Here is a 23,136-nt window from a genome sequence, read left to right on the forward strand (position 1 = left end):
ATACTCCACTGAACAGCAAAGGATGCCGCCATAAAACCATCTTTAAATTATGTGATATCTTTGCAGAATCTGACTTGTAGTCATGTATCATTTGGATTGAAGATTGACAGTCGAACACTATCCAGTTTATGCATGTATGTCTATAGATTCTAGTGCCAAACTGAGCAGAGGTGGGCATGGTGGACTCAGCCAGAATACAACATATGCTGTTCCTTTGTAGTTGGTGCAGACATGACTTTGTGGTGAAGAAGTTTGCTTTGCAACTGTGTGGTTTTGAGTCAGTCCCAAGCTTTGCTAGTGAATTTCATAGATGAAAACTGTGCAAAAGCCCGTCCTCTGTGTGTGTGTGTGTGTGTGTGAGAGAGAGGGGTGTGTGTGTGTGTGTGTGTGTGTGTGTGTGTGTGTGTGTGTGTGTGTGTCACACTATTTGACAACAAGTGTGGCTTTGTATATGAATTCGGAACTCAACAGTTCAATAAAAAAGAGAATAACAAGTACCAGACAAGTGATGGGAGTTGGGGATAACTTTATGGACTAAAAACGTTTCAAGGTGGTGCCCCAGCATGGCTACAGACCTATGGACTAATGAGTAAAGGAAAGAATAAAAAAACTTGTTGATTGTGGTGCTGCACTTTCGCACAGTATTTGGGGCCACAGTAAGGTTATAAATGTGAGAAGAAAAAGAAATCCGAGATGTATATGATTGCTTTAGGACAGTGTTTCGTTTTACCCTTGCATAACCCTTAAAATAAATTACATGTCTCAAGGAACCCCTGCACAAAAAACTTATACACTATATCTTTCTCATATTTTTTTCATCATAGTTCATGTGTTAAATATCATATATATATGTATGTATCGTTGTTATTCTTTTTTGGATAACATGATAGGTTAGATAGGACAATGTCTATATTACAATAACCAATAATATGTTGTGCATGTATAGTAATATTATGATCATGAAATTAGCATTAGCTTATCTCACTCTTTCTCACGAGACCCCTAGGAACCTTTTGTGAAACACTAGGGTTCCGGGGAACTCCGGCTGAGAAATGCTGTTTTAAAGTAAAAAGGAAGACACATTCATCAAAAGAATAAAGTAGATATAAAGAAATGAATGCCCAATGCACACAGCAATATGGCTAGAGATACAGTTATAATGAACATAATATATATTTCTCTTTTTTGCTCAAGCCCTAGGACTCATCAGGCTCGACTTATTTCCATGGCTTACAAGTGGCCAAGATCACAATATTTCCCCTGAACAAGACATTCGTCTGTTGCAGGATTCAAGGCAAGCCAGTTTGAGGGGATGAGCACACTGATTACTTTGACTTCAGTACTTGACTGGGGTTTGTTTTATCAGCCCCCAAAAGCATGAAGGGCAAAGTTAACATCAGCAAGATTTTAACTCAGGATGTAAAGAGCTGGAAGAAATGTCACTAAGCATTTTGTGGAACATGTTGAAAATTCTTCCACAGCCACCTCCTTACATAATATATACATAAATATATATATAGACACAAAGGTGCAGATAGAATGAAAAACAAAGAGGGTATAGAAGAAAGAGACAGAAAAGAAAAAGCACGAATGAGACAGGTGGGAGGTGGTGCAATATAAGTAGTTAGAGTAAGAATATCAGTAAAGAGAGATAGAAAGATAAGAATCAAAGAAAGGAGTGTTGATACAGAGAGACAGAAAGAAAAAGAGAAAGAGAATGGTTTCTCTACAAGTTATAGCTGAAGCACAGCTATGGAATTCAAAGAAAGAAATCAAGACAAATCTATGAAATCTAAAGATGTATTTAGTAAAATTGGTAATGAAAATAAAATGAAATGTTAATAATAATGATGATAAAAAGGAATATTAATAGTATTGGATACAGCTATTTCCACACGCATACATGCAATCAGCTGTCTTCTTTTACAAACTCAATATGGCATCACGTTTTGAGTGAAAATGTTAGAAAATGATATGCATTGAAAAAAAAAAGAAAGAAAGAAAAAAAATTTTTTAATGGAAAGCTGAACAGAAACTAAATTCTTTTAATTACATGGCGTGATATATGTTTATTGCTAGATTAGCAGGGGCAGGGGTGGTTGGATTCTTGTGATGAAGTTCATTGTTATTTTTTACTTTAAAAAATATTGATCAGAAATCTATGCTAAAAAAAGTCAATATATTTACATGGTTCATGGTATACTCATAGAGACACTAAGTAAAAGTTATTGGTTACGGTTAAGATATTACTAATCAAACAAATAGGATGATATCTACAATGACTCAGAAATGTTTACATCTCAACACGCATACACACACAAGTGAGAACTATTGGTAAAATGAATAAATTTACATAATTTATATACATACATGCTTAAATTAACTGATTACAATCGTTTCAATTAATCAATATAACTGATTGTAGAAAGGCATAGCTGATGCATGGTTCCAGCACTGCAGAATAGATCTTACAGTCATGAAGAGAAAAACTTCATTAAATTATAGCATTTCTGCAGTTAAGGCATATCATTGTTTGTCCCAGTTTACTGTCTACTCATACATTCAGATTATGAGGTCAACAATAGGATCAATAATCAAACAGCTTATATTAAGGCTGCTGTTGTTCTAACAGTAGGTAAATGTCTAATGCATATAGGTTGCTGTGAAAAACTAAATATAAAACTGGATGTAAAAAAATAACCATGATCAATATTTAAAAATACATGGAGTCTTAGAACTAGAGAGAAAATGGTAAGCTATGAACAATGATGTATTACCCAAATCCTTGAAACTATTCCAGCCAAGAATTTAAGCCATTCCACAGCATTTCTGATGAAATTAATAGTCAACAATGGTTTACCATATTGACATAGAACTAGAGAATGATAAGGGTATGTTGTGACCAGCAAACCTTTCTTTGTGTTCCATCATGGCATGAAACACAAAAGAAGCAGAGAATCTAAAATAGTAACGAGAACGTAGTAAAATTACACCATGGCACCACTATGCTACAATTATAAATAAATTGGTAAATAATTAGAAGTGAAGTCTTCACAAAGCAGAAGCTCATTAAGTAATTACATCACACCAAAACTCAGATGATTATGGTGAGATGACAATTTCTTCACATGTGACATTAGACAATCTTGGAATTATCTTTTTAGTGGTAGATAATAAACTGTCTGATGCCAAATAGAGGAACTGACCTATTCATAATTAAGAGTCCAACCCTGGAACACCACTAAGTGCTTGTAGAGGATTTGAACTCAACATCCATGATTTTGTAGGTTAACACTTTACTCTTTAGGTCATCTGTCTCTCACAAACATAAATATTTTTATTTTTGTTTTTGTAATTTTATTGAAATTTGTTTTTTTACAGCAGGGTTGTGAATGAATTAAACTGAATAATACAGCATAAAGCATGGGAGAATTAATGTGTGTGTGTGTGTGTGTGTGTGTGTGTGTTCAATTGGAAGTATACAAAAATAAATTAGGATAAAATAACCAATAGCAGGGATTTCCTTTTAGTTTTTGCATGAGAAAAAATGTGCATGTCTGTGTGCATACATGCTTAACTTAAAAATTGATTTTAAAAAACAGAAAAAAAAAAAAATTCCAAAAATTACCTAAGTATTTGATAAGCATAATTAAAATGCAAAAGAAATATACAAAAAAAAAAGATTAAAAAAAAAAGATTAAAAAAAAAAAATTTTGGAAACCCATTGCAAGAAAACAGTCAACAAATCTTGAAAATAAAGGAATGGTGAAGTTTCAGGTGGGGAAATAAATAAATGAAGCAGATATACTGACAAGCAAGAATATCACAAAGGTGTAAATGGAATATTAACATGGTCAGAGGACAGGATTTTTTTTTTCTTCTGCATCTGATATATTTTTCTAAAAGAATGGTGAAAGAGAATTTGAGGAGTAAATAAAAAAAGCTTGGGTTAGGATTATTGTCTATGTAGATCTATTAGGATTAATACTTTTCACTCTTGTTATTTTTCTAGTTGCTTGTTTGGATGTTTTCTTTTTTTTTCTGTGCATGTTCTCTAAGGAAAAACAAAACAAAAACAAAATAAAAGCATTCAGGTTTCACATTCCTATAGTATACGAACCTGCTCCAAACCGTTTTTTCACCAATGACAGCCGATAACCTAAACCAACAAGTTCAAATTCAAGACCAGATAGTGTGGCCCCTTCAGCAATGAAATGCAAGGCAGTAGGTGAAGGGGTGCTAGGTCCGTTACTGGTTTCGAATTTTGCACGGATGTTCCCTTGGGTGCCGTTTTCACTCATTTCGGAAATATCATCCAACTTCCATGTTGCCCGCTTTTCCTCGGCATTCCTGGTGGAACAGAGAAGTGGAATAAACTAAAACTCGAAATGACCCAAAATGAAGACTGTATTGATGTACAATATGGCATGTGGAAACTGTTAATGTTGTACATGTGTATGGGCTTCCAGATGAATGCTATAGACTGCACACATACACCACCATCATCATTTAATGTCCAGGTTCCATGCTGGCATGGGTTAGATGGATCCAAGGGCTGCATCATGTCCCAGTATCTGCTTTGGCAGGGGTTCTATGACTGGATGGCCTTCTTAACACCATATATGAATAAATATAGACATATACTTGTATGAGAGCAAGTGTGTGAACATATGCAAACATTTATACAAATGTGTATACATGTACAGGTTTGTGAACAAAATTGTGTACACAAGCATGGAAGAATATCTATTTCAATATATGTGTTTATGTGTCTATATGTGTGTGTGTGTGTATGTCATCACATATGAATGTGTGCATATACGTCAATGTCTGTATATGTATATCAATGTGCATACCTATATCAATGTGTGTGTGTGTGTGTTATACTTCAAACAAACAGACAAATAAGCTGTAAAGCTCTGAAGATATTCTAACTCAATACTGTACCAGTTTCCATTAGGGATACTTTGCATGTTGACCACATCTCCATTGACTGGAACCGTTACTTGGATGTTCTTTAGAGCGACAGGCTTTGACATTGAACAAGGGTTATACTTATAATCCAGTCGGAAGTTGGTAACTGTTGAAGTGCACTTCCAGTAGACTACCAAAGGCAGAGGTGTGTTGTCTACACCAGGCATTGGTTTTACCTGGAAAACAAAAATACATTTAGAAACAAAACTAATAATATCTCTACCAAAAGCAAACAACAGTAGCAGCATCTTTGTCTTTGAATCGACGTTGTTCTTGTGTTGTGATCTGAGATTTAATAACAATAAACTAGCAAGAGAACAAACCAAGTCCACACAATACGCGCTATGCAGTTGTTTGATCTGCAAGAAATAGCTGCTGAATCCATCTCAAATCAAATCACATTTGACCATCTTAAACCATTCAGGATATATTGAATAGTGTGGTCAAAGATGAATGATACTTGAATCACCATCATCATCATCATCATCATCGTCGTTTAACGTCCGCTTTCCATGCTAGCATGGGTTGGACGATTTGACTGAGGACTGGTGAAACCAGATGGCTACACCAGGCTCCAATCTGATTTGGCAGAGTTTTTACAGCTGGATGCCCTTCCTAACGCCAACCACTCAGAGAGTGTAGAATACAAGATGGAATAGTCACAACTGGAATGCCTTTGATGAGACCTGCTTAAAACAACAACCAGCAATGGAACTTATATGTCAGTGCTACCTGTTGATGTGGTAGCCAAACATCATCTTAATTGATTCCTAAAAGTCTTTTATAACAGAATAACAGAAGTCAAGCCAACATAAAATTTTGATGAAAGGTTTTGAGTTTGTACCATAGAACCAGAGGCGGTCACAGGCAGGATGGCATCAAAGACGTTTGAAAAAAGGATGTAAATAAATGTTTTTGAAACTGAATGTCTTTTGAAATCCAGCCACTGAACATCAGAATAGTAGAGGAAGCTGTTTTTTATGTAGGTAACATGAAATAAAATAAGCTTTCTGGTATAACACCACTATATGGCTAAAAAGTGCCTTTAGGGGTATCTACAATATTATAATCATTCAGGCTGGGCCAATGGTTCAAAAGTAATTTACTCCCTTCTGCCTATCTATTTTAGGGAAGGAGCCCTAAAAAAGACCAATGAGTTCTGTCTTCTTCATGTGACTTAGCTATAAAAAGCAAAAAACACAAAATGTTATATCTGAAGATCTACCTGTCTAACAATAAAATTATTTACGAACTGTGATATCTGACAACAAATTCTGTGGGAAGATAGAATTGATAGAAATCCACTTTAGTATTCTTCCTGTCACTTATTTTTGTTAATTAAATCTAACCCAGTACTTTTCCGGTATTTTTTTTCGTTTTTGTAGTCAATTAAATCCGTCCCATAATTTACCGATACATCAACTCCAAGAAGATGAAAAGGAAATTCAACATCAGAAGAATATAAAGGAGTGTAACGAAATACATCAAAGTCTGTTTGGCATTCAGTTATTCTACTAACTGACTACTCTTAACTATAACAAAAATAATAATATGTACGTATATAAGGTACACCAAGACATGCGAAACAAAATTTAAAAAGTACTGCATTTTGTTTCTTTTTAGATGATTCAAATAATAAAAATTATATCTTTTGTATTACAAATATACATAACAGAAAAGTGGAAGTGGAAAATCAAGTTTATCTACCTGATATTTCAGTATATCAACATTGAAATACGATGCTGACTTATTGATCTCTCCTTGAGCACGAAGGTGTTCTGTTAGAGCAGTCATATCAAATATATATATCGAACTATTGGATGTGCTCTGTTGGGTGTCCCTGAAAGAACCAATTGATATAAACAAAAAAGAGAGTTAAAGGTGTTCACAGGCTCATGGTTTAAAGAGTAAAATAAATCCAATTAAAGTGGTTAAGGAAATGAAGAATAAATGCTAAGAATGGATCCAAGCAACTGATGAAAGCCCAAGGAGATAGGTATGGCAGCTGAAACCAGGTCAAAGTAGCCGGTGGAACCTTTCCACAAGCGAAGGCTAATTCACTCTTTGGTGCCCCACTCAGGTTAAGTGTACAGGCTAAGGGGTGAAATGCTTGTGACCCTCTCTCAGATAGATGCAGACAACATGGAAGAGTTTCCAACACTTGCATTACATCCAAGTGGCTCCTGCAGTTTCTGCATGGGGCAAAGTATCACCAATGTTTATTACACCAGTTTTTGATTGAAATGCATTCAGCTGATGAGCAGCACCTAGCCAAGACTGCTAGTGCTTCCTAGGGATGCCTCTCCTCGTCGCTCGCATAACCAAAATCCCAAAACCATTTACAAGAAAAGTTTACTGCTTGCAAAACCTTCTCTCATCAATCTTTTATATTTCTCTAAAGGGATTTATCCCCATCTCATCATCATTATCATCAACAAATGTCTATTTTCCATGCTGGCATGGGTTGGACAGTTTGACAAGAGCTGGTAAAGCCAGGGGACACACCAGGCTCCATTGTCTGTTCTGACATGGTTTTTAAGGCCAGATGCCCTTCCTAACACCAGCCACTTTACAAAGTCTGCTAGGTGCTTTTTACGTGGCACCATCACTAGAATCAGTTCTGCTGTGGTGGACAGATCCCCTTGAAAACAACAAGGTGCCAAACATCTCAGTCCTTTGTCATCTCTTCTATGGCATTTTAAAATAAATCGTTAAAATAAGCAAAAGAAAATGATAGTACTACATATTTGGATTTTTATACATATATTTGTCACCATATGTCAGAGGTAATCCAACCACAAAATTTTAAGTAACATCAGGAGCTAAGTTAAACTATTAATCAATAAACGCAGCTCCAACTATGCGCTGAGAGCAACTTCCATTCATTTATTCACTTACACCTCATCATTTTAAAGTCCACTTTTCCATGCTAGCATGGGTTGGGCAGAGTTTATTGAGGCAGATTTTCTACAGTCACATGCAATTCCTACTGCCAATCCATATCTGTTTCCAAGCAAGGTAATATTTCCCCCATGGCCAGACATGATTTTTTGCAGAATATTGGAAATGAATGACATTCATTTACAACAATCTTGCAATATCAAGACAAGAAAGGCAGTAAGCTGGCAGAAACGTTAGCATGCTGGGCAAAATGCTCAGCAGTATTTCATCTATCTTTATGTTCTGTGTTCAAATTCTGCTGAGGTTGACTTTGCCTTTCATCCTTTCGGGATCGATAAATTAAATAGCAGTTGCGTACTGGGATCAATCTAATCGACTGGCCCCTCCCCAAAAATTTCAGGTTTTGTGCCTAGAGTAGAAATAATATCAAGAGAAGGAGACGTTCAGCTTTAATACAAATGCTGATTATTCAAGGCCAAAACACAGAGAAATGATTAGTAATGTAAGACAGGTACTTACTGAGATATGAGTTGGGAATTGATTCTGATGCTATCTAGACGTGTTGTACCATTCAAACGAAAACTTAACATGGAGGGAGATGGGTTTTCTATCAACACTTTAATGATACCTGCAGGAAACGACATCATCAAATTTCCAGACAAAGTCACTGTACACCTGAAAGTAAAGGTAAACAAATATATATGATTTGGATATGCTAAAAAAATATATTAAGAGTGTGTGTGTGCATGTCCTTTTTATTGGCATGCGGCCTCACTGCTCCTCTCCTGCTGCTGCTGCCGCTGTCGGGCTCCGTTACGTGTCAACTGCATGATTCGGGGCGGGCGGCGCAGCGTTTCACAACGCTGATGGTCTGGCATTGCGGGAGACGGAGGATTGAGTGGCATGCGCATGCTAATCGGGCCGGAAAAAGTAGAAGGAGCGAGAACGAAAGATAAGGAGGAATTCCCGTTCCTTCCGCCACTTCCCTGGCAAGCGCCCTTTCCTGCGACTCCCGATTCCCTGCTGCCACCGTTGGCGGCGGATGGCATTATATATATATATATATATATTTGTTTTTAATAATGTTTTTGCATTAAAAATTAAAAAAGCATCTGCACCAATAGGCACTAAAGTGGTGGTGAAGGTTAAATGTATATAATTTACAACAGGCTTCTTTCAGTTTCTATCCACCAAATATCCACACCCAAAGCTTTAATTGGACTGGGGCTATAGTAGAAAGCTCTCATCCAAAATGCTGTGCAGTGGAACTGAACCCAAGCTCATTAACCACACAGCTATGCCTGCACACACCACACAGCTATGTCATATCTCTAATAATATTACGGAGATAATATAAACTAGTTACTAATAATCAACCAATTCAATATGTCACTATTCAAGTACATCTACCTTAGTAACTGCAATGCAATCCATAGTAAAATAAGTTAAGTTGCACTATTTATAGATATTGCATAAACACTATGATTTGAGGATCAACAGGATTGTAATGTAATGCAAAGAAAACAGAGATGCAAGTATTCAACCACGAAATGCCTGTGTCAGTGAAAGTGAGAGAGACGGTAAGTCGCTGAAGGTAGTTGAAAATTTCAAATACCTTGGTACGAGGGCATAAAGTACTGTAAAAGAAATCGTAGTAAGGAAAGCTCTTGCCTGGAGCGCATGTCATATACTGAGAAAGGTATGGAGTTCAAAGTTAGGAAGGAAATTGAAAGTGAGGTTGTTTCTGGCAATAGCGGAGTCTGTTCTTCTATACGGGGCTGAAACATGGATACTCACTAAAGCATTGAAGAAGCAGTTGGACGGTTGTTATACGAGGATGCTTAGAATGGCACTCAATGTCTCCTGGAAGAGTCATACAACAAACACCGATTTATACCAGGGACTACCAAAAGTAACATTGAAGATATAGCATAGAAGGATGAGGCTAACTGGACAATGCATCGGATGGACCAATGAAACTGCTAACAAGCTAGTGCTCTGGCAATCAACGTAAGGAAGAACCAGGAGGGGAAGGAAGAAGACGACCTATATTGACAACTAACTGCAGGATACTAGTATAGAAGGGGTATAAGAGCTGAGGACCATTATGGAAGATCAACATGAATGGGGAAAATGTGTGGAAATAGTCTTGGGGCATGCTGTGGGACGAACTAGGTAGAGAGATAGTTTATTGATTCAAAAAGAAGAATACATCTGAGTACTTACTTGGTAGCATCTGTTCCTTTGAAAAAGGCATTTATATTTTCTGTAAAGGCCACTGCCATGGGAACAGTATCTGCCATACCAAGTGTTAGTGGACTGGAACCACGAGATGATCCGAGTGACGCTGTAGTTGTGAACATGGAACCTGTGCTATCAGGAGGTGAGATCAGAGTTGCAGGGCTTGTCCGTCCAGGACGTAAAGGAATCTAGCAGAAAACAAAGAAATGTTTAAAAATCATTAAAAAAAGAAAAAAAAATTTAAGGACAAAATGAACTTTAAAAAATCCTTTCACAGCATCAAATTTTAAATATTGCAACATTTAATAAGAAAACTGAAACAGTCAAACAATTGCATAAACAGTTATTAAATTTTGTCAGAATTAGGGATGTTCGGATGATGATGATAATGTTGGCAATAATATCAATAAAAGTTTAGCAATCATTAAGACAACCATGACAAGAATAGCAACAACATTGTAATGATGACAATAGGGATATGAGGTGTGTATAAGGGATTATGGTAGGGTTCACTCATGATATAAAATAATTTAAATTGTCTATTGGAAAAACAATAAAGAAGATATCAATTGAAGTGACTAAAATTATAATAAGTATAATGTAGTTATATATGTTTGTTTTAAAGTTACAAGACAGGACTGAAAAGAAAGGGGACAGCAAAAAGCAATATCAAGTAACTACAAGAGAAACCAAGTGTCAGTTATACTTTGCAAGGAGAGAAGACGCTCTGTGACACGCATATCAGAGACTTGGGCTGTTTTGGACGGCAAGGCATTGTAGAAGAAAAAAAATCAAACTGATGTTGGGGAGAAGTATGTATAGAATGATAATGGCACATTTGCTTTTGCTGACACCAAAATGAAAGTATCAAGGAAGTGATATTACATGAGGTCGAATGAGGAGGATGCATAGCAGAGAGATACTTAAAAAGGAACCAGACATTGACAGTGGCATGATAACAAAGGTAATGAAGGATATGAAGGTATGGAAGTGGGTTGAACCATCGGGTATTGTCCCTGAAATGATTAAAATACCTGGTGAAGTAGATCATGTGTCACTCATATAGTCAGTCAGGTAGTACAGGGAGTGGGGTCATATCTAATGACTGATATAGTAGCATCATCAAAAACTGCTGCAAAGGTAAAGGAGGTGCACTAGACAAAGACAACTAACTACAGAGGCATCAACTTGAAGATTGGCTTGTGAAAGTTATAGGAAGGGTTACAGTATGATTGATGAGAAAGAGAATTAGTCTAGATAAGATGTAGTTTGGCTTTGTGCCAGAAAGAGGAACTACTAATACCCTTTTCTTAATGAAACAACAGCAGGAAAAGTACTTAAGAGTGAACTTTTAAATGTGGCATTTGTTGACCCGGAGAAAGCAACTGACAAGGTTTGAAATTCTACAATCTGATGGTCACTAAGAAAACTAAAAGTAGACAAATAGCTTATGAGGGCTTTTTAAACCATGTAGATAGGTGCAGCCAGCAAGGTCAGAGTGAGCAATGAGTTCGGAGGTTAATTTAGCCTGCAAGTAGGGATTCATCAAGGTTCAGTTCTTAAACCCCAACCTTGTTTAATATAGTCCTCAAAACTGAGACAATTTTGAATTTAAGCCTGCCTGTCCATGGGAATGGCTACAAATTCAGCTATAAGAACCAGGTCATCAGCATACAAAAGATTTAGAAGTTCAAACATGGAAATAAAATCTAGAATCAAAGGCTTCAAAGTAAGGTCAGTAAAGGCTCGAGTTTTTGAGAAGAAAACAGGACCCTGCTTACCATAAGGGAAATAACCAAACTCAACTTAGAGAAAGAAACATGTAGGAATTCCAGATGGAATTGTGTATCTATACGGATATACAAAAGGAGTAGGAGGTGGGATCACAAGACATCTAGCAAAGAGAGTGGACTTCATATGAAGTAAATGGTAGGAGAAACTCCCTAGAAATAGCTAATTGCCTTCATTACCTAAGAGACCTAAATAGCAGTGGAGGTGGCTGGTCTGAAAGCATTAGTAACCAGAGAAAGAATAGATGAGGTTAAGTTCAGAAAGTTCTTATTACTGTTGGTGGTAGCATAGGGTTTCTCTTTCACAATAAAAAGCAGCTTATATGATGCTTGTATTCAGGGTGTGATTACTGCATGGTAGCAAGACAAGGGCACTGAATGTAAAATATTTACAACAACTGGAAATAATGAAGTAAAAGTGCTCCATGAGATGTGTAATGTTAGTGTATGGAACAAACTGAATTTAAGAAGAATTAGTCATCGTGTGCAAGAGAAAAGACTTTACTGATACAGATGGAGAATGTCAGATGTAAAAAGAAATGCCATTGTTTGAAGTGGATGGAAGTTGTAGAAAAGGGAAACCAAGAAGGCATGGCATGAAATGGTGGACATTGATTTCAAGAAACTGAATCTCATGAAAGAATTTACAAACATTGTCAATGCATGGTACGAAGTGGTACAGGAGAAGATCCACTCACTCGTGACAGCAGGACAAACATTCATAAAAATGGTGACGATGCTGGAATATTAACATCTGGGTCTCTCACCTATTGTGTTCTTGTTAGTAATGATGATGAAAGCCAATCTATGCTGAGACATCAAATGCATGAATGATGAAGTGATGCGCACATTAGCCTCAGTGTGTAGCAAAGCAAAGATATACCCTACTAATTTATGACTTACCTGATTAAAAGCATGCCAACTCGGAGAGGAGGGAACAGACTGAGGACGGCAGCTTTGAGACTTAGGACTATCAGGAAAACTGGTGGTTGCACAGGGATCGAAACAGTCATAATTTATTATCTGAGGCAGAGAAGATCGACTGCGGTTGTATTTTGGATGAGATGGTGGAGGCTGGATGGGACAGTAAAAGAAGCTAAGAGGAGAGTCAACCAAGCTAGGAGAGGAACTGAAGTAATCAGAACTACTCACCTGTGGTAAAGGAGTTTTAGTGCGTGAAGGAGGTCTAGGAGGATGAGGAAAGGTAGTTTGTGGGGCAGCAGTAGTCCCCAGACTAACTGGAGATGTGGTTTGACTAGAAGTGCCAACTACTTTGGTATTAGGGGGTAAAGGTAATGCACATAGATCTTGATTAGGTTGGCTAGTAATGGCTGCATCACTGGCATCTGTAAATACAGCAGACAAGAATAAAAATGACGTTTGAATATGGAATTTCTCAGCAACAATACAAAAGTGAAGGAATAATTTACACAGTGAAAAATAGGAGAGGATGCTCAAGGCTAGGATGCCTTTAGGTTTATTTCATTAGGGCTGAGTGGAGACTAATCAACAACAAGGTAGTTTCTATGCAATCATTCGACTTGAGAGAAGTGCAGGTGTAATCTCCATCAATTCCAAAGATATTTTTTTTAAAAAAAGGGATGTTCTATAATATATTTATAGATTTGCTATGAAAAAAAACCAAAAACTTGGTGGCCACAACTGGAAATACTACAGCTACATAACAACGAAAAAATCTGAAATCAGAACAACAAAATTCATCTGATTTGCAAATAGTAAAACAAAGAAATAAAAATTAGTTTTTAGATAAACTCTGACATTGAACTTTAAGTAATGACAAACAAGAGAATGATGGGAAATTTTTAATATAAGCTTCAATTGTTGAGAACAATTCTCTTGAAGGAAGGAAATTAAAAGTTGGTAAATATATATACCAGTTCCCTTGCATATATATTTGTGGCTTTTGTCCTTGGCCTACAAACAGTTATTATTTATTGGATAACATCTTTCCCCATCCCCTCCACATGTTTTTTATAAAATCTACCCACCTCTGAGTTTTAACATTTCTTGTATACAATGCAATTACCCTCATTGTCTATAAACAAAGAATTATTAACACACCGGGCAAAAGGTTTAGCAGTGTTTCGCCCATCACTACATTCTGAGTTCAAATCCCACCAAGGTTGACCTTGCCTTTCATTCTTTCGGGATCGATAAATTAAGTACCAGTGTAACACTGGGATCGATGTAATCAAGTAGTCCCTTCCCTCCAAATTTCAGGCCTTGTGCCTTTAATAGAAAGGACTATTATTATTATTATTATTATTATTATTATTATTATTATTATTAAAGGTGACAAGCTGGCACAATTGTTAATATGCTGGACAAAATGCATAGCAGAATTTCATCTGTCTTTAAGTTCTGAGTTCAAATTCTGCTGAGGTTGACTGTACCGTTTCCTTCATCCTTTTAGGGCCAATAAAAAAGGTAGCGGTTAAGTACTGGAGTCAATGTAATCAATTTCTCTTCCCAGGCCCTGTGCCAAAATTTGAAATGATATCCCTAAAAAAAACTTTCTTGGCAACAACAAAACAACTAATTACGAGGAAATTGGTAAGAAAATGCTCTGGTCTTTTCATTTGCTGGGATGCAAAATGAACATCAAGATACATTTTTTGTTCAGTCACTTGGATAAATTTCTACAGAATATGGAAGACTTAAGTGATGAACAGAGAGAAAGATTCCACCAAGATATGAAGCTAATACAGAAGAGATGTCAAGCGAGCTGGGATGTTGGGGTATAAAAAGGGACTGCCCAATGCTAAAACATTCAAGGATGTCTAAAAAACAGAAATTTCTTCCTTTATCATCATCATCATTTAGTGTCCATTGTCCATGCTGGCATAGGCTGGACAGTTTGACCAAGCTGGAAAGCTGGGGAGCTGCACCAGACTCCAGTCTCATTTGGCATGGTTTCTATGGCTGGATGCCCTTCCTAATGCCAAACACCTTACAGAGTGTGCTGGGTGCATTTACGTGGCACCATACAGGCACTTTTATGTGGTGTCACACAGGCGCTTTTATATGGCACCACACGGGCGCTTTTACATGGCACCACATGGATGCTTTTATGTGGCACCCACAGGCATTTTTACCTGGCATTGTACAGGCGCTTTACGTGGCACAATCATGAGTACTTTACACCACCAGAGGGACCGGTCTTAACACTTCTGCTGAGAAGTACAGGTCTTCTTCCTTCATAAACACATTTGACGCTTTTTTAGGGATATCATGTTATACACATATAAATTGCAGATTTACTTGTGCTTAAGATTCTGTATCAATAGGTTAGAACAACCATAAGGCTTCCTTTTGTATTTTCTATACAGTAGGTAAAAAACATTCCACATTCTGGCAAATCTTACCACAAACTATCTATGCATGAAATCAGTTATATTCATAATTTTACTTTACTTTATGCAAAGGAAAGGTGTTAATGAAACGTTTTTCATACTTTGGCCCACTGCTTCAAAGTCAGACCAGGACATAAACTCAAGGAAAACTACACTTTTTTTTTTGTGAAACATCAAAGTAGTGTGTACACAGAGATCCTGGCATGGTTGGTGAAATCAAACAGCATATCTAAATTCAGCTCCCAAAAAATGCTTCAGAACACTTGTCTATTTAACAGATACATTTTCCATCCTCAAATTCTGTAGACTTGTGAAATAATATGTTGATGAGGATTATGAAAACTTACTAGAACTTGAAAGAGTTGTTGTTGAACCACTGTCTGATGTTTGGAGTGTTACATCTGTCTGTGAAGAGGGGGCAAATGGTGATTGCATATTGTAATTGTTTCCACCAGTTGGCGTAGAAGCAGCACTTGTGTTAAATAAATCCAGTTTCAAAAGATCATGACTGGGTTTCCCAGGGCTACAAATAAAACAAGATTTATTTATTTATGTCTTTAATCTTCAATAAAAATGAAAAAGAACAAGATAGCACATATACAGTCATGACCAAAAGTCTGGAACATATTTTGATATACGTGATGCACTAGTTTCTATTTATTAAAAGTAAGCAATTTAGTCTAGAACTATATTTTTGATTTTGCCTATTTTTTCTTCTAGATATTGAACCATTGGATTAGTTATTAGGTAAATATATCTCTAGGTTGTATACATTTTAATGGAATTTTACCTGGGCATAACAATTGAAATTTTTTTTTAAATTTTCCAAACTTTTGGCCACAAGTGTATTCTAGCAATTTATAAGACTATGTTTATATGTCGTATCTTTGATTTTATTCTTATTATTATTAGCATAATAACATATTACCTGAACTAATTCGATGTATTCTAATCAATGCTGTCCCTAAAGAAAATGCTTTATTCTTTCAATTTCATCCATCATCACAATCGTTTAACGTCCACTTTCCATGCTGGCATGGGTTGGACGATTTGACTGGGGACTGGCGAACCAGATGGCTACACCAGACTCCAATCTGGCAGAGTTTCTACAGCTGGATATCCTTCCTAATGCCAACCACTCCGAGAGTGTAGTGGGTGCTTTTACGTGCCACCGGCATGAGGGCCAGTCAGGCGGTACTGGCAACGGCCACACTCAAAATGGTGTTTCACTCAAATTTCTAAAGTATCAGATAATTTTTTATCAGATTCACTAAGACAAAGCAATAACTTCTGGCAAGTGCAGATACTATACATCAAAGGTGGTGATGGTTAAAACAGCGTAACACAAGGCAAAATAGCTTTTTAGGAAATGCTAACAAATAATTGCTAACAAGAGAGGGAGCAAGGAAAGTCGATCAGCCCTGGCAACAGGTATAAAGGGAGGTACAATTCCTTGCCCCACCCCACCCATGTGGTCATATTGGATTACCACCCTAAGCTCCATTGTGACATTGATTCCCAAAGCCCAACTGTAGAAACTAATGATTATTTAAGACACTGGCTCCAAGCACAACTAGACTTGATCTGACTATGAAAGCAAGATATAGAATGATAACTTCAATTGGGATTCAAATTAATCTTATAGTCATTACCAAAGATAGGATCAAGGAGGTATGAGTTCCCTAAGTGCTTTTGTCCCTGGGTGCTAAAAACTTCTGCTGCATATAGTCAATATAAAACATTAGCAATTATCAGTAACAGTCCCTTTTTGAACTGGGTTCATACTCAAAAATAAATAAATAAATATTCTGTAATTTCCATAATTTCTTGCTACTTCAATATCTTACATAAAACCCAGACAAAAGCCATGAATAAGTTCTAACATTTGCAACTGGAGCTCTTCTTAGAATTCTCCACAAAATGTGGTCAAGAGAGAAATATTTATGAAGTAGCAATACATAGAAACATCAGCATAGAAGTATTATAGTAATGATATGAACTGAAGTACAGACAACTGCAGGACTTATAGCTGGGAACATTTTGTACAGTTTCAAGCATGTAATAAATTATAGATTTTTGTTGATAGATTACATCTGAAGACAATAAAAAAAAAAAAAAGATACTCACTCTAATGTATCAGATTCAGACTGGGATCGTTTCATTTTCTTGTCTACTGGTGTTTGACAGCGACGCTTCTGAAGAATGGAAAAGAAAGAAAAATTTCAAGAGATCTTCATAAAAATCAACTTGCAGAAAATAAAGGAAAGAAATACATCAGAAATTTAGCAGGAAACAAAACCCAGGAAAATTGGGGAAGTGAAAGGTCATAGTAATTCTTCTTAGACAGGTATATATCCTGAAAGTCTAACATCACAGATAAAAAGAGAGAAGAATCCAAATAGTCTTTTGTAATGGTTGTGTGTGGTAAGAAGTCTGTTTCCCAACCACATAGTTCTGAGGTTCAGTCCCACTGCAGGGCACTTTATGGAAGTGTCTTCTATGTATAGCCTTAGATCAACCAAAGCTTTGGTAGTGGATTTGGTAGATGGAAATTGAAAGAAGCCTGTCATGTGTATATGTGTGTCTTTGTGTTTGTTGCCCACCACTGCTTGACAACTGGTGTCCAATGTTTATGTCCTTGTAACTTAGCAGTTCAGCAAATAAGATTAGAATAAGTACCAGACTTAAAGAAATAACTGCTGGGGTTAATTCATTTGACTGAAACCCTTCAAGGCAGAGCCCCAGCATGACCACAGTCTAATGACTGAAACAAGTAAAAGATGGCTGCATGGTTAGGAAGCTTGCTTCCCAGCTATATGGTTTCGGGTTCAGTCCCACCGCGTGGCACCTTGGGCAAGTGTCTTCTGCTATAGTCCAGGGCCGACCGAAGCTTTGTAATTGAATTTGGTAGGCGGAAGTTACTGCCGTGTGTGTATATGTCTGTGTATGTGCTTGTGCCTCTCCGAAAGAGAGAGAGGGGACATCAAAGAATCAATGGAAAAAATGTCTGTATATGCCTTTCACCAATCAAAATAAGAGTGAGCATATGTGCATGACATTTAAGCAAATGCATGGCCACATCTTTATATGCAAGGGGTGTGTAGAACAGGGATTAGCTTGATGGTGAGAGTTATAATTGATCTGATCAATGCAACAGCCTGCTCGAGAAATTAACATGCAGGTGGCTGAGCACTCCACAGACACATGTACCCTTAACATAGTTCTCAGGGAGATTCAACGTGACACAGAGTGTGACAAGGCTGACCCTTTGGAATATAGGTACAGCTCGTTTTTGCCAGCTGAGTGGACTGGAGCAATGTGAAATAAAGGACACAACGCGTCTCTGGGAATTGAACACCTGACCTTATGATCAGGAGCTGAATACCCTAACCACTAAGCCACGCACCTTCACAGAACAGGGATTATATAAGCAATAAAGTTAAAGACTTACATGGGGCACTGTTGGTGACAGCCTCAATCCTTCAATGGAGGCACGGATGTCTTCTACCGTTCCAGTTGGCGTGGAACCATTTGGGCTGAGTGGGCGGATTTCAACTTTTATTTTTTTTTTAAGATCAGAGTCACCTTCTACAAAAAAAAAAAACAACATTTGCAAACAATTAGAATAAATAAATATCATGAAATATTCTTTTCTACTCTAGGCACAAGGCCCGAATATGTATAACACTTTGGACATCATCCCACTACCTTATGATTTGTCCTCCTCCCTCAGTCACTGCTATCTCTCTCACTGTATCTCCTCTCCTAACTGATATTCACCACCAACTGCAGCACCGTTCTTGCACACCTTTGAATACATCCACCCCTGCCCCACTCTCTTAACTATCTGTTACTCTCCCTTCACATTCTTAATGAAACTACACACCCTCCTCAGATTCCCTGACCCTATCCTCTCTTATGCTCACCTACCTTCAAAGTGTCCTCTGGCACACTATCACTACCATCTTCCTTCTTTATTTTCATCTTCCTAATTATCATCACTTATATAACATAGGATAGCTATGTATTACCTCTATGAAAAGACACCTGTTCTTGTCCTTCTATCATACTTTAGCCTCTCAATATCTGACATAAAGCCACCCCCTCTAATACCCACATGCACTTAGTCATGGTGAGAAGTGGAGGGAGGGTCCCTTTCCTGTTCTTTTTTGTCTTACACCTTAATTAGTGACTCCATTAGTGCCATTGGCACCATAAACACACCCAGTACAAACTGTAAGGGATTGTTGGCATTGAGAAGGGCACCCAGCCTTAGAAAACATGCCAAGGCTGACACTGAAACTCAGTACAGCCTAGCAGCTAGATAGATCCTTGTCAAACCAAAGGAGAGGTATCTGGCCAAGTGGGCTTTGTCCTCTGCTAGATTGTGCAAATCTCCAAAATTTAACATCTGATACAGGTTGTTAATGGCCTGTTACCACTGTAGTCATACCAAAGTAGAATAATATCTTAACTATAATATGTCTTCACTTTTATTCCATAGTTAATATTGTTTAAATCTTAATGTAAATATAAAACTAATAGGTAACAGCTTTCAAAGAAGAAGAGGTAATAACTGTATAAATAACAAAGAACAGAGTTTGCAATGATTCTGCACTTTCTAAAATTACTGGATTTTACAACATCTCAAGAATCAAATGCTTTCAGAACCAAACAAAACAAAAAAAAAATTTTTTTCAAAAGAAATTTCATACTTCATAATTCTTCTTTATAAAATTAGTTTTCCATATAATCATGAAATTTTCACAGGGACTTCCCATTAAATAATCTTATTAGTTAGTGATTAGTGTTGTTTCATCCTAACTATAAAATTATTAACAAGTTAATATAGTTACTGCCCTTTGCATTGAATATCTTAACGCCAACTGAACTATAATACACACACACACACACACACACACACATACATATATATAGTATCAGTGAGGACACAAAATCATTCTCTGAACTCCCTGCATTTTGAAGCTTAGGTCTGTCATGAGACCAAGGACTCATAAGGTAGGAGCTTAACCCGATTCCCATGGCTGAGATTACAACCCTCTCCAGTGAACAGGATACAGGCCTGTCACAGGGTTAACTTCCCAGCTATTGCTGGATCTCATTTACAGCTGAGTGAACAGAAGCAATGTGAACACAATGCACAGCCCATTCTGGGAACCAGAACTACGATCATGAGTGAAACAACCTAATCACCAAACCAGAAGCTTTCACTTTTGAAGCTTAAGAAAACAACAATTTAAAGCTTCTTTCTTCAATTTTCATATGAAAAACAATTACAATTTTCAAATTATACCCAACTATATCAGTATAATTTTTTGGCTATAAAGACAGAGATAAAGCAAAACAGCAACAAGGCTGTGAGGTTAACGTGCTGATACCTGGCCAAGTGTATACATCTTAGTAAAGAGATTAAGCATGGGACATAACTCTGTGTAAACCAAATACCATTGTTACATTATGTTCACCAGAGTTGAATGATTAACAATGCTGGAAAGGCAATTGTTTTGATTAAAACTGTTCTGCCCATATTAGTATTTTAGCTTCTTTTCTTCTTTCTTTTTTGTTGCTATTGTTTGCTTTTTAATGAATGTAAAACAACAAAATGAAAAGAAAAAAATTGTGTTTAGATATTGGATTATCCAAACAAACCTTCATATTTGTAGTATATAAAGTAGTATACAATAAATAATTCTGTATAATGTATTTGAACTAAATATAATCAATCTAATTATCTTAAATATTATATTATTTCTTTCACACAGCTACCGTCAGTAGCTATATGAGAAAAATAAAGGGGAGCAAGATTCAAATAGAGGTAAGTTTGAACTAATGACAGCTGGTCAAATTGATGAAATATTGCAGCAATTAACAATTAGTAATTAAAAATACATTACCTGAATCACTATCACTTTCACTAGAGCACCAGCTTGTTTTGTCTCCATTTAATACAAAAAGTTAAGGATAAATACAAATCTATAGATTTAACAAGATATATATTTCATGTCAGTCATTAGAAGAAAAATATAATTATGAAAGAGAAATCTTAATTACTAATGATATTTTCAAAACTCCAGAAAGGGGAGGGGGTTGTTACACAACAACAATACATGGCATGATACAAATAAATACTTTCAGTGGAATGCCAGCAAATTTTATATATGTGAAACATAGTGATGTAGGCTACCAATAATAATAACCCTTTCTACTATAGGCACGAGGCCTGAAATTTGTGGGGAAGGGACTAATCGATTACACTGACCCCAGTGTTTCACTGGTACTGATTTTATTGACTCCAAAAGGATGAAAGGCAAAGACAACACCAGCAGAATTTGAACTCAGAACATAATGAGTCACAGTAAATACCACAAAGCATTTTTTCTGATGCTCTAACAATTCTGCCAGCCCTGTCTTAATAATAATAATAATAATCCTTTCTACTATAGGCACAAGGCCTGACATTGGGGGGAGGGGGATAGTCAATTACATTGACCCTGGTACTCAACTGGTACTTACTTTATTGACCCCCAAAAGGATGAAGGGCAAAGTCGACCTCAGTAGAATTTGAACTCAGAACGTAGCAGCAGACGAAATGCCGCTAAGCATTTCGCCCAGCCTGCTAATGAATAATAATATTAATAATAATAAATAATAATGGTTTCAAATTTTGGCACAAGTGCGAAACATATATAAGTCATAGTTCTGCAATCCATGCCAGCAAGGAAAACTGATGTATGATAATGACAAAGATGATGACAATGATGACTACAATGAAGCTGATGATGAAAGTAAAATATCTAAATCAACCCTGATGCAATACCAGGCACCGGCTCTACTGGCTACTGACCTTAACTGATTGGAAGCATTTCTAGATGTATTGCAAAAGTCAGCATTACTTGGAACTGCACGCATATTGCGTAAAGTACTGTCTGTCTGAGGTCGTTGTTGCAACTTGACAAACAGTACAAACCCCCGGTAGACACAATATCTTCAATCAACAACCTTACGATATTGTATACTGTGTGACATGTATAATAATAATAATAATAATCCTTTCTACTATAGGCACAAGACCTGAAATTCTGGGGGAAGGGACTAGTTGATTAGAGTGACCCCAGTGCTTGACTGGTATTAATTTATCAACCCCAACAGGATGAAAAGCAAAGCCGACTTTGGCAGAATTTGAACCCAAAATGTAAAGACAGATAAAATGCCACCAAGCATTTTGTCAGGCATGCTCATAATTCTGCCAGCAATAATAAGGATACAGTCTAAAAGAGTATCGGGTTGTTTACTGTAACCTTCTTCATCAACATCAGGTATTACCTAATAAAAAAATTAAGAAATGTAATTAACATCAACGATTAAATGATCAAAAACTTATATTCATAACGAAGACTGGACTTCAAAATGTCCTTACACACAATACAGAAAGATAAGTTTGATGTAAGTTTATCTTCACTTTGAATTTAATTTGTTGTTATATGTATGATTAAATAGAACCCCAAATTATTCAACAAGAATTTATTAAAAAAATCATTGAAAAAGGTACTTACACCGTTGCTACTAGCAGTTTCTCTGTAGGGGAAAAAAAAAAAAAAAACAAGAAAGATCAATAAAAATACGACATGAAGTTCATATAAACAGGAATTGAAAGATTAAATAATGATACAGCATAATAAATTAAATGTTGCTGGTACTATTGTCGTCGTCGTCATTGTGGAAATAGTTATAGCATGAAACCATAAGGTCACTGAACTAAGTCAGTGATTGTGATTCCCAGCTGGAGCAATTTCATTACCTAAAGCACTAACATATTTTCTTTATCATTTAGTCAG

At 36.6% G+C, this 23,136-nt stretch overlaps 1 protein-coding gene across 1 annotated transcript in view; it reads right to left on the reverse strand.

Moving 5' to 3' along the window:
- LOC106867173 (F-BAR domain only protein 2) overlaps positions 1 to 23,136 on the reverse strand; it is a 69,649-nt gene that overhangs the window by 2,902 nt on the left and 43,611 nt on the right. Inside the window, exons 13-24 of the mRNA XM_089356900.1 lie at positions 22,855 to 22,876; positions 22,567 to 22,624; positions 21,196 to 21,246; positions 18,732 to 18,868; positions 17,408 to 17,475; positions 15,628 to 15,803; positions 12,810 to 13,252; positions 10,102 to 10,304; positions 8,395 to 8,550; positions 6,682 to 6,814; positions 4,948 to 5,150; positions 4,121 to 4,350 (exon numbers count right to left, since the gene is read on the reverse strand). Coding sequence (XP_089213026.1) covers positions 4,121 to 4,350; positions 4,948 to 5,150; positions 6,682 to 6,814; positions 8,395 to 8,550; positions 10,102 to 10,304; positions 12,810 to 13,252; positions 15,628 to 15,803; positions 17,408 to 17,475; positions 18,732 to 18,868; positions 21,196 to 21,246; positions 22,567 to 22,624; positions 22,855 to 22,876 — 1,880 coding nt within the window. The remainder of the gene's footprint in view (positions 1 to 4,120; positions 4,351 to 4,947; positions 5,151 to 6,681; positions 6,815 to 8,394; positions 8,551 to 10,101; positions 10,305 to 12,809; positions 13,253 to 15,627; positions 15,804 to 17,407; positions 17,476 to 18,731; positions 18,869 to 21,195; positions 21,247 to 22,566; positions 22,625 to 22,854; positions 22,877 to 23,136) is intronic.

The sequence above is a fragment of the Octopus bimaculoides genome, chromosome 8 (assembly GCF_046866305.1).
Source record: "Octopus bimaculoides isolate indiv1 chromosome 8, ASM4686630v1, whole genome shotgun sequence".
In the NCBI taxonomy this organism is placed as follows: Eukaryota; Metazoa; Mollusca; class Cephalopoda; order Octopoda; family Octopodidae; genus Octopus; species Octopus bimaculoides.